Raw genomic sequence first — 12,944 nt, 5'->3', positions numbered from 1 at the left:
AAACCCTAAAAATGAAATAACAACCTGATGGTAATCAAAGGATTTAGAATAGTGTGGAAACGATTGTTGGAGTATTATGAGATTTTGATCTGCTGTCCTGTAGTTAACCAGAACCCACGTACACAGTTGCACAACAAGGTGGGAGGAGAGTTCCTGTTTATTCCAAGTACTCATCTATTACCTGCAGCCGTCAGGACTTTGGCATAAAGATATTACCAAGAGGTCCAGTTCTCTCCTGGAGTAGCATCTATTTGTACAGCAGAGGATGGACGGCACTAAAACAAAAACTCCAAGGAATTTAATTTAATATTTCTGCACGTACTGGTTTATTCAGATCGAGGCTGTTGACCATTAACGTCCGCTTTTCTATTAATAATCAACCTGCAAGACAAATATTACCCCTGACAAACTTCTCCTATCGCAATAACAATCTAGTAAGGGAGCGATTTTAGGACACTGATGTTAATCATTCACCGGTGGAAATACCCTGACATCAAACATCCCCTGTCCAGGTGGGGAAATGGAGAATTGAAAAGCCTCTAAATGAAAAGTGACTCACATACACGGCGGATGAAAGCGAGGAGGTCATCAAACAGACCTGTACTTTAAACCCCACAGGAAACCAGGCCCACCACACTGTCCCAGTTCTCTGCAACAAGAATGGACGATTTCTCACCAAAGGCCTCGAGTTACATCATGTTTTTTGTTCTTTTTGTGGTTGTTATTCTTTTTCTTTCTCCTCTCTGCACGGTATCAGTCCACAGCGAAGCCATCAAGCCCGTCACTCACAAACCCGACAGATCAAGGCCCCGGCAGTGTGAAATGTGTCGGCCATTTTGGCTTTGTCAGAGCTGGTGGCACGCAGAGCAACTGCTCATTAGAAGGCAAGGGTGACAGAGCCTCTCTCCCTCTTTCTCTCTCTCTCTCTCTCCCTCCCCTCCACCAGACGGGTTCGACTTCCTCGCCCAAACAGAGTGGGAGAGCACGGAGAGCGGGGAGAGAGGCAGATGGCGCCGGCTGCAGCGAAAAGAGATGGGAGAGAGAGCAGGAGAGCGAGGAAGGCTGGAGGGAGAGGGAAAGTGAAAAAGAGGTGAGAGTGAGGAAGAGATACAGTGTGAGAGGGGGGAGAGAGAGGGCTTGGGGGGGGGAGAAAGGGAAACGTGCCGGCAGATATCATTAGGGTCGAGTGCAGGACTGCGTAACGAGCAAGCTCACAGCACCCCTCCATCCTCAGTGGCGCCTGCTGGCTGGAGGCCCCCAGGTCCTGGCTCGCCGGTGGGGGCTCCGGCCTGTTCCATCACGGCTGAACGTAGGGGGGGAGCAGAGGGGGAGATTAATTTCTCCCCCCTACCTGTGGAGCACATTTTCACAGACACATGCGCAGCCTTTAAAAAACCCTATAAACATTGACTCTCACACACACACACACACACACACAGCCTCAGGGTGGAAAGGTTGACCATGTGCGCTCTCTCTTTTCCTCCTTCTCCCGTCAGAGGTATAATTGACTCTGTCTGACACAGGAACATAGTGGTGAGAACCCCGGCTTCCCCTTGATGTGGAGCGACACAGCACACAGCTGTGTGAGGTGCTGGGAAAAGTCACCGGGCAGCGGGTGTCTACGGGCCTGCAGCATCCCCGCCGTCGCCCGCTCAGCTATGTGACTGCGCCGCCGCCACGGGAGGCTGACCGCAAAGCATTTCTCCACAAGGCTTCTTTTTTTGTTTTATTTGAATACATCAGTTGAAGGAAGATAAGAACCACAAGGCTGAGAGGTCGCGCGCGGTTTCTGACAGCAGCAAAAAAGAATAGTAGAAGAAGAGCAGGGACTTATAGAAGGAATGAAAACGATGAAGATGAACAAAACACAACGTTTTTGTCTCTTGTGGATATGAAGCACAGAAATATATCAGAGATAATAAGCTTTTTAAAAGTGTGAGACTTTCTTCATTGGATTATCCTGTTGAGAATAACACTACATATTATGTCCCTATTAAGCATCTGCCAGTGCAATGAAAACCAACCAGCGTGTTCTGTATCATTACATGAAATATGGAGAGAGGAATATCAACAAATCACATGAAACACATGGTATCGCCTGAATAAACAAAGGCTGGTATATTTAGATCCTGGTGTGACAGACCGACAAAGAATGAATGAGCCACACTATTGTACAAGATGACAAATTTCTTCTTTCCAAATAAGTTGACTCATTGACTGATTTGACTCATTATGGAAACTAAGTTTGCAGCTGAAAAAAGTCCCAAATGAAGCTGTTCTATGAGAATATATTAAAAAACACCGAACTTACTGGAAGAGCTAACTCATTCACCCTCTATTTATTTAAAGATATTCTCTTATCCAGCTTTAAGGTGCAAACACTACTTGTACCTTGAAGAAACCACTTTACTTTTATTACATCTCGTTTTTCCTCACATATTATTTCCCTCTTTACACTGTGGTCATCCAAATGCACAGATTCCTTCCAGCCTTTCTACTTTGACCTGAAAAAGACCCTCTAAACTCTGAAGGGATGCCACAGTAAATCAGTGTAACAGAAGTGCACATTATTCTCCGCAGTGCTGACGCTGGCCACAGCAAAGCTGGCGAGATAAAACCCAATGAATAGTGGAGATGAGAGCAGAGGATCGGGGGCGACAGGGAGTTCACCGGCGGATGGATGTCGGCTTGATCTATAGACTCAATCAACCCACAGAGAAGGTTGATAAGGAGGCTTAGCCCTAACTTGGCCGGTGAAGAGACTTTCAGCTCAGTTAGGGTGAAGATTATAGTTCGTACATAAAGTTTCCACCTGAGGATACACAACAATCTGCTGTGATCCTTTCCACTCATATCGATGTCGCTGGGACAGAATGACAACGTGGAGGAGGCAGGATTAGTTGTAGTGTTAAGGGGAAGAGAGCGAGAGTCTTCAGACATTATGCAGATTTTACGTTTTTCACATATGACGAACGCACCAGATGCATTCACGACAACAGGAAAATGCCAGGTTACAGTTGTCTTTCAAAGTTGACGTCTTCTTTGACGTCCTCTACGTGAATGTTCCCTCTTTTTAATCCTCACACATTTGTTTTCTTTTTCGTGTTCTTCAACGTCAACACACCCACTCGCTTGCAGTGAAATCTGTGGACATTTTCCTGCTGTTTTCTCACTCAGATATGTTTACCAGGGGGCTGTTGGTAAATGTTCTGGAAAATCCCCTCCAGATAACTATCGTGAGTATATGCAGAGTTCAGTACATGAAAGCAGCAAGTGAAGGAGACCCCTTGTCTTAACCAATCAAGCATAATGCCGCCATCGTGGCAGTTTTGCATAATCACAGGTATGATACCTCTGAGTCGGAGCCACAGCGGAGCCTACACGTGTGTGTAGTGTGGTCCGCTGGGTAGCATCGCTTTTCCGGCAGACTCTGCGCCATGTTTGAATTGAGTTGAAGGAACGAACAAGAAGGACGTCTTTCTTTTTACCATTACCATTTATAGAGAATTGTGTTGAAGGGGTTAGTCGGGGACAAAGAAAGAGAGATGATGGGGGAGAAGAGAGTAGATGAATAGATGAAAGACAACAGAAGGATGACAAGCACAGAGATTCAAAAAGTAGGAAAGTTGGAAAAAAAGGGGGAAAGGTAAAAACCAAAACAAAACAAACAATTTTGACACAAACCACTGGCTCAAAACAAAATGTACTGAGAAATCAAACAAGATAAGAGACGAGGAGAGATGAGACAGAGTCAGAGACGAGGAGAGCATAAGAACGAGTCTGAGGAAAAAAAAAAGACAAAGAGAGAAACTTTTTGTGGCAAAGGGGCCTTCTCGCTGCCACTTCATCTCCCGACGATACAACATGAAGGCAAACAGATGTGATAACCCCCGCTGCTCAGTGTGATACAGTGTCAAGCACTGAGCAACACACACACACACACACACACACACAGACAAACGGTGTGTGGCCAGAGCCCCCTATCCGAGTACCAGTGCTCACCCTGAAGCTGCAAAGGGCCTCAGCGTGTGCACCGCCTGAGATGTTTAATTCATGCAGCCGCCTGCTTGTGCCCGACAGGAGCGTGTGACGGAGGGAGATGACGGGTGTGTGCAGAGTGTGATGCACAACAGCCAAGAGAGGAGGCCGCACAGACAAGAGATACACAGCAAGTGTATTAGAGAGAAGTCAGGAAAAAGTGATGTAGGAGTATCCACGGCGACAAAAGAAAACAAGGACATAGAAATAGACACATCTGAAAACTGTGAGGCAATAAAATAATATACCACCGAGAGAAGGAGGGAGAGAGATGAGTAGATGGCGGAGCACGTGTTTCGAGATATGCTCCCTCACACACGGAAATGAGTAATAGGTCGAATTTGAGCAGCAAAACTGAGAGAGAGAGCGAGAGAGAGAAAAGAGAGACAGGGGAAAGTGAGAAAACTGAGGAGGGAGATTTTCACACACACACGAGGCCAAAAACTGTGAAGATCTCGTCCAGGCGGGCGGCGGGAGCGCAGAGTGCTGAGGGTGTGTTGCAGGTCTCGGGAGAGGCAGGCAGGGGACTGAGTGCGAGCGATTTTCTGTCATATCTCTCCTTCTCTTCATCCCTCACGCCTGTTGTCCTCCCTCCTCCTCCTCCTCACCCCCGCCATCCCACCCTCGCCACAGCAGCACAGGGCCGCTTCAAGTGTAGCGTTTGGATAGGGCACCTATTTCAATTCTTTCAAAGATCAGTTTGGCTGTGGGATTATCGGTAATACCCGGGACGTGATTAGTCTCTTAGAATTAAGACCATGTCCATGACGCTGGTTGTTCTCTTCTGTCCGTCCTGTCTCCTGTTGCAACCATAAACTCGGAGTCTGTGCTGTGCTGCCGGGAGAACTGTGGTTTGTGCCCTAAAGCAAACAAGCTGATTGGCCCCAAAAATCTATACTTTTCGAAATAAGAAAAAAACCGAAATACTGAAAACCAGCCTCCCTCCTAAAAACAAAGGCATGATTGAATGCACCAATAACAAAAATATATACGAGTCCAGACAACTTTACCTGCAAAATAACAAAGCAAAGGCACAGAGGGAGACGTGAGAAACACTTTTGAATTAACCTCTTTGCAAGTTTAGATTTGTGAATTTTGAGTTTTGTCACTTTTGGATATACGACAGTAATGATGGGTCTTTTAGAAGTTTACTCTCTGCAGCTTAAAACTTTTAACACAAGCAAATAGAGTATTTCTCTACCTACAATATAATAATGTTGTTATTTAGAGCGTGTGTAAACCGAAACTCTGCTAATCTTCTTAATCCGGACTGCGTGGGCGTGAAGGACCGAGAATAAGGAGCTGATTGAGAAAACACGTTTTTCAGGGCGTTACAGGGATCACACACTAATTGCTGCCGTGGCTGAGAAAGTGGAAAAAGAAACTGTGGTGTTTATGTCCATATGGGCTCATTAAGTATATTGTGGGTATCGTGTATTTGAAATATTCAGTCATGTGAAGCTGTGATCCAGGTCCACAGCGCCTCCTGCAGGGGCCGCAGCCCTGATGGAGACCACCTGACCTGCGATGTCACACCGCGGCAGCATCAACATCTGTCTGGATGTTTTATATTTTGCAAACTCAGGACGTTTTCACACCTGAAACCAGGGTTCATGTTTTTGCTGCACTGTAAACATTTGAGTAGTTTTTGAGTGGCATCGGACATGTTTGTAGTTTTTCATTTGAATGAGGAGAAGGAGTAAACTGGTTCATTTTGTTAAATTCCTTTGTTTCAGACCAAACTGAAAAGTCCAAAGGTCTGGACCAGGAGTGAAAGCTCCCCCAGTCACACAATAAAAACAGAACACAATATACATGAAGATAAATATGTTTATTATTTATATATATATGTACTCATCATGATATCAACATCATCATTAACATCCATCCTCAGGCACCGTATATGTAGATAGACTGGGAGTAGTGACTTGGTCCTGCATGCCTGAAACACTCGGGAACAAAAGAAAAATCCGAACATGTCGTCGACACGGTGGAAAGAAAAGGCTCGATTTGTTTGTCTTCCCTTTAGATTGAGGTGTTGTTTTATTTCTGCATCACCGATGTGAAATGAGTTAACAGCTCCGACCGTGTTTACTGCTAATTTGTTGAGAAACGAGTGTGTTTATTTCTTCCGGGCGCAGAGTAGAGTGTCACCGTGTGTGTGCTTGTGTATTTGTATTTTACACACACACACAGTCTGGGCCTGTGCGCATTTCACGTGCGTGCCAGCGTGTGGAAAAAAAAAAAAAGTTCTTGTGCAACCGACAACGTTGTGTGAGGTTTAGTCTGGCATTCTCTTGTGTAACAGTGCATTGTGTGTCAGTGTCTAGGAGTACGTGCCAAACCTCTTAACAGGTACTGGGAGACCACGGCTGAGCCAGTTAAGGCAAGTCCTCGGACACCTTGGCACAGCTGCCACATCTCAGGCTGGTTCTGTCTGGATATCTGAGCAGGAGACGCACTGTGGAAAGTTTCCCTCGTTCCTCTGGAGGAAAATCTATTCCCTGACTTCTCTCCCTGCACGTATGGAGCCTAAATACTGGAGAGTAACAATAAAGAATCAATATTCCTCTACACTCGGGGTTATTGTAGCGCTGCCGCCTGACATATGGATAATTAAAAGCAAAAAAATTACCAGCCTCTTGGAATTTCTCAGAATCTCTTCAGAAATAAGTGCGGATGAACTGATGGTTTATGAGCAAAACATTTAATAAACTGTAAACGTTTTTAATACCACAATAAAACATACATACATTATTGGCATTGTTTGGAGGGATTTAAATTAGTTCTTTGCAGAAAATAAAAACTCACCTCTGCTTGATTTTCAGACTGAATTAATCAATGAGGTTTTTACTGCAGGTTTTTTTTCCAAGACTTTCAACTTTTTTTTCATATTGTATTTTATGTTTTTACACATTACTTGTATTATTCTACTCCTTGAACCTATTGATATTTTTCATACAGCTTTTATCCTTTTTACTTCTTTGACCTCTTTTAATCTCTTCACCGCTCTTGTTCTCTTTTCTTTTACTTTAAAACTTGATTTTAAATAGCATCTGTGTTGTTTTTAATGCAGCTTGAAACTACCTCTGTGTATAAAACATGCTTTAAAAATAAAACTGCCTGCCTACAACAGAACCAAGGGAAAGTAAAGCTGTGTCTACGTGCGCCACCATTGTCCACGCCGTAATCAGAAAACCTGACCAGGGGCGTTTCTGCTGTCCACAAGTGTCTGTGTGCCCCAGTTTTCCTTCTAACAAGCCTTGAGTACAACAAATGGAAATATGTGGACTTGAAAACCTTGCATTGCCTCAGTTGATTGAAGAATCTCTGGCTGTCTGCTGCCTGTCTGACTCTGTAATTTCAGTCTATAAGTAACACGTAGGCTTTTGTAGCAGAAGCTGTTTGTGGATAAAAGCTGTTGAGAGTCCAGCTCCTGCCATTTCAACATCATCCATTCAGCACTGTGGTGAGATTCAGACCCGTTACTTTCTTTATCATTTCACTTTGTGTGCTCTGCATTTACTGGCCCACTCTATCCTTCGCAAAAAGGCAAAACTTTCTTTCAATAAACTTCACTTCGATTTAAGTCAAATCGAACTATCGTCAAAGGGCGATTTGAATAAAGTTTAACACGGATTCAACTTCAACTTCTACCAAAAGTTTATCGAGGTCAAATGATAGGTAGATTACATTTAGAGTCATTTATATAACATATAGGCCTTTCACAGTATATGGGATATTAAATATGACATCTGTGCTGCAAGGAAAATGCTGCAAGCTGCTTTGTTCCTGTCCCGAACCTGACTCCACCCCCAACCTGACTAACTCTAATCCTACCCTGACTAACTCCAACCCCAACCTGACTAACTCTAATCCTAACCTGACTAACTCCAACCCCAACCTGACTAACTCTAATCCTAACTTGACTAAATCCAACCCTAACCCAATCCGTTAAGTTGGTGAAAGTCACTGTGGATTGTTAAAAAACAGACCACACAAGACTTCAGGCTGTTCTGGAGCAACCAGGGCTGGTGGATTCTGCTGGTATCATATGCTGCACACCAAACCAAGCAGGGCTCCGTGGACGAAGGCCAAGAAAGACACCGCTATTGAAAGAAAGGCACAGAAAGGTAGGACCAATGCTGGCAAAAACAGTTTTTCACAGATTATGTTCTATGGACAGATGAAACCGAAGTAGAGCTCTTGGGAACGTCGCGCACCGGTCAGCGTAAAGGTGATGAAATGAAGCCCTTCAGCAAAAGAACACCCAACCTACAATAAAACATAGAGGCGGTTCAATCATGCTGTGGGACTGCTTTCTTGCCTCTGGTGCTGGAGGGATTGAATGTATCAAGGAATTATAAAAATCCGGTTACTAAGGCATTTTAGAGCCAAATGTGTGTCGCAAAGCCACTTTTTGAAGCAAAGATATCGGGCTTTTAGGTTTTTCAGCTGGACAAGGATCCAAGCAGCACACAGCAGGAGAAAAGACCGGCTGACAAGGAAAAGATGGGACTGGCAAGGAACGAGACTTGACCTAAATCCCATTGAAAACCTGCAGAGGTGAAATCTACCATTGCAAAAAAGGATTCCTGTGGTGGGAGAGTGGCAGAAGCTACAAGCAGGCAGGTACAGGAAGCTTGAGACTGCTATAGGAAACGCTTACAGGCTGTGGTTCTTGGCAAAGGATGGTAACTGTGCCCAGGATTCATTTGGGTTTTGTATTATTTCACTATTTATGCAATTCTATTTTTCTTTGTTCATTAACCTTGGACAGTCTGATTACATAAAGTTGGTTAATTTGCATGTATTGCTGAAGATATTCAGAATTTTGCTCTTGAAATTCAGGAGTGGCAATAATTTTTGACCAGAAATCTTGACCCAAAATTTCTAAGACACACTGAAAACAAGAATTCAGACACAAACACTTTAAAATAATGCCTCATAGCCTCAGTGAGGTGCAGAACTAGAATAAAGACCAGTGACTTTCCACGGCTACCATCACAAATATGAGGAATGCAAGGATCTCGGCTTTATCAGGCGGAGCAAATGTTTCAGACCGAAATTCAAGCCAAACATTTTGGGAAATACTTTTTCTTAATAGCTTAGGAACCAATGAGAAGATTGAAACCTCTTGCGTGTCTGTCTGCTAAACGTGTTAGCTTAGCATAGCAACAAAAACAAACTTTTATCACCTTTAAAGCTAACAAACTATATCTCATTTGTTACAAACAGCTACGCTAATACATGCTAATATATAGTACGTTAGCTTGTAAATTAGCTTGCTTCATATTTAGCTGTCGGATACAACAGTGGGATCTTTGCAAAAAAGTGAATACATGTATTTCCTATTTGTTTAGTGCCAATAAGAAGCCAATTGACTCTGTTTTCTGAACAATATCATATTTAATGTATTATCCTGATGAAAATGGTTCTATTTTAGCAGTCATTTTTACTAACTGAACTGGGTTTCACACTTGGCAGCCTCCAACTCCTGGAAACCATTTCTTCCAGCTCGGTTGTCGACATTTTCCAACGGGGAAATTGAGAAGTGGAGAAATTCCAAACTTAACGGAAGCATCGAGCCTCCCTTTCCTCCGGTGGCCTTGACAGACATGGACACGACATCTCCACCCGACCGTGAAATAGCCACTTGTGTTTTAGCCCGAACGACTCCATTCCTATGTGACTGTAGGCGTGCGCGAGTGCGCGTGCACACAGTCCTTGAGGCTTTTGTAATCCATGAGGACTGATTGTACGTCCTGAAGAACTGATCAATACTATTCAATCTGCTCGCAGCTCTTTGCCGCATTAGGCTTCAGCCGCTATCCAAACAATGAATGGCCGGACACACGGGGACCCGTACACAAATGGAATCCTATTACAACGCATTGGCTCTCAGGAACCGGCGGTGACCCCCTTTTTTATTCCCTCACCTCTGACCACGGCGTCTATTCTATGCTCCTCTGATTGCCAACGCTCCTCCAGGGGAAGGAAAAGATGTTGTTACCGTGACAACAGCTCATGCTACGCTGGCGTGGATGCGAGCTTCTGATAAATATCACTCCAGCACAAGGAAATCAGCAGCTGATATCTAGAGGTCATTACACTGGCTACATGATTTCACAATGTATTTACACTCATTGACACACAGTGGAGACGATGATCTGAGGAACAGCTGTTTTGTTTCATGACTGACACGTGTGCTTTTTTAAGTGCAGTTAAAATACCTATAATAATATATAACAGTGAGTGGCCATAATTCACATTGACAGCAGAGATTATCGTCCGGACCAGACTGACGTACGACATTTCCATGATGAGCTTTTGTGCACAGCACGTCTCCTCTCTACACAACTTTCAATATACCGCATCTAAAAATAGTTTCAAGCAGCGAGACGGAAAGAAGACAAAGCAATAAGGAGAAATACAGACGGGAGGAAATGAAAATTATTTTTGTCATCCATGATCTTCTTCTTCTTCTTCCTCCTCCTCCTCTTCTCATTAGCGGTAAAGAATTTCCAGTCATGGCATCTCTTAGTTCACGGAGCCCTTTTGCTTTTGCCTGCTCCTTCCTTGTCCTCGGTCAGCCCCCACCTTTTGGGCTTTGCCAAATCAGTTTACCTACCAGCTCAGTGCTTTTAGAGACACCGAGGGAATTTCCTTCTCGCGGTTCATCCCCAGGTTCTGCTTCATCTCCTTCAGATTGCTTTTCACAACAATGTATATGTCGCGGAGCCAACTTAACCGTACCTAATGTGGTGCCAGGTTCAGTGTTTATTCCCCCCTGCTAAATGTTTCCACAGTCAAGTTCTCTCAGGGTTACTGCCATCCACAATATGGAGCAGGTAAGAGACACGGACACTTCACCAGGCCTTTGTCGGACACTGTTTACAGGGTCTATGCACAGAACGAGAGGGAGAACAAGCACAAAAACACACGCGTGGTTGTGTAAACTGTGTCACCCTCCTCTGGTTGTTGAAGTAGAGTCTGTGAAGAGATAATGAGGAGGAGAAAGGGAAGGAGAGGTGTAGAGTAGCAGTCTCATTACCCAAAGTCCTTAGTTGGGCAGAACCAGACTCAGCAGTGCACCACAAGAGGACTCATGGGAGAAAAACACACATTAAAGTGCTACGCTGAAGGAGCTAACATGCCACAGACAAACCAAAAGACTATGGATTATATTGTAACTGTAAGAGTTGGGGTTTTGCTTTGGGAGTTCCCTAAAAACTATCAACCGCAAGGCAATGGCATCGTTGTGTTTAAATGCTTTGAGGAAACCACAGCCAAGCGAATGTTGGATTCTGGGTAGATTGCTGGTTGGCTGGGGCTCGGCTTTTGGCATGGGAGAGGGGAGTAAAGGGACGTGTGAGGGGAGTGTAGGAGTTGTAGCGTGAGAGGTCTGGTGGAGGTTTGGCTGCGAAGGTCACAAATGCCTGGAGATGAGACTCCTGCAATGGAAACTATTGGTCGGACTCCAGGAATCTGAGAGGAGTTGTCGAGGAAACTGCGAGTCAGAACACTTGGGAGCTTCTCAGGAGTGGCCGGGAAGAAAAGAAAGCATGGGTACTTTTCCAGATCAAGACTCCGAGGGCAGAGAGCGAAGGTGTGTGGAGGCGGAGAGCTGTGCTCGGTCCAGGAAGAAGTCTGGGGTTCACACACTGGGAAGATGTTGGCGAGGTGGTGGGCGGCTGCGTCCTTTTGCAACTGGATATCCTGCTCCGTCAGGCTACGGTGAAGATGGAGTGCACTCCAGAGAGGCTGCAAAAAATAAAAGACAAAAGATTGGAAGAAGTTAATGAGAAAATAATCGAAACAAGGGTTGGGGTGGCGTGTGAGGCAAAGGGGGTCGAGGAAGAGGCTGAGAAAAACTCACGAATGTCCAGAAAGAGAAAAATATGAGGAAAACAGAAGAAGAAGAAGAAGAAAGTGAAGCGACAAGCGAGAAGAGGATGGGGGAGGGGGAGGGGGCAAAACGAAACTGAGAGGAAATTAAGAAGTTGAGATCAAACAGCAAAAAAAAAAAAAAAAAGAGAGAAAAGGCCGAGATAACAAGCATGGGCACAGTGAGGCATAAAAATGGATCAGGGGGATGGAATTAGAAAAATAGAAGAGAGAGGAGGGAGATAAGAGAGACAGGATAAAGAGAGAGAGAGAGAGAGAGAGAGAGAGAGAGAGAGAGAGAGAGAGAGAGGGCGCGGAGGAATAAAAAGAGAGGAGACATAATTATGAAATGGCACAAGAAAATCAATGCAGTGGGCATCGTTGTGGTGCAGGCGCCGTACAAAGGAAGGTGGAGAGCAGCAGTGTGTCCATCACACACACACACAGACACACACACACACACACACACACACACACACACACACACACACACACACACACACACACACACACACACACTTCAGATCTAGAGTGAAGACAAGGAGGATGAGTCAGGCGGATGAAGCGGAGAGGGAGACAAGTGACATTTAGAGCTCAGTCGGAGCATGTGATGACAAGGCACAAAGATACATGCCAGCCCACAACAGCTTGTGTGTGTGTGTGTGTGTGTGTGTGTGTGTGTGTGTGTGTGTGTGTGTGTGTGTGTGTGTGTGTGTGTGTGTGTATGCAGAGCTCGGTGTGAGGAAACAGATTTGCGATTTCATACATTTTTCCTTTTTCACCAGTGGCAGCTGAAGCTTGGGGCAGCGAGCCAACACAGAGCTGTTAACATTTTTAAAACTCCAGGCGATAGTAACAGAAGTGCAGTGGGAAAAAGTCTGCAGTGGTTGAAGTGGGACGACTTTAACTTCACCCACTTCTTTAAATGAAGCCATGTGGGGAATTTAAAGGGAAAGATTACTCATCTCTTACTAACAACAAGTCATAGACATCGGAAATGTGACATCGGGGCTCCAACT

The 12,944-nt window shown here is 44.7% G+C and overlaps 1 protein-coding gene across 3 annotated transcripts in view; it reads right to left on the bottom strand.

Annotated features, from left to right (window-relative positions):
* Nucleotides 1–5,850: 5,850 nt before the first annotated feature.
* samd12 (sterile alpha motif domain containing 12) overlaps nt 5,851–12,944 on the bottom strand; it is a 95,610-nt gene continuing 88,516 nt past the window's right edge. For 2 of the 3 annotated variants that reach the window (XM_035182771.2, XM_035182770.2), the window contains exon 5: nt 5,851–11,802. In XM_035182771.2, the coding sequence (XP_035038662.1) occupies nt 11,771–11,802 (32 nt within the window). In that variant the 3' untranslated portion in view covers nt 5,851–11,770. The remainder of the gene's footprint in view (nt 11,803–12,944) is intronic. The other variant, XR_007034953.1, reaches the window with a different exon arrangement.

This window comes from Hippoglossus stenolepis, chromosome 17 (genome assembly GCF_022539355.2).
Source record: "Hippoglossus stenolepis isolate QCI-W04-F060 chromosome 17, HSTE1.2, whole genome shotgun sequence".
NCBI lineage: Eukaryota > Metazoa > Chordata > Actinopteri > Pleuronectiformes > Pleuronectidae > Hippoglossus > Hippoglossus stenolepis.
Note: the sequence above shows the minus strand (reverse complement) of the source record. Positions and strands in the feature narration are given on the sequence as shown.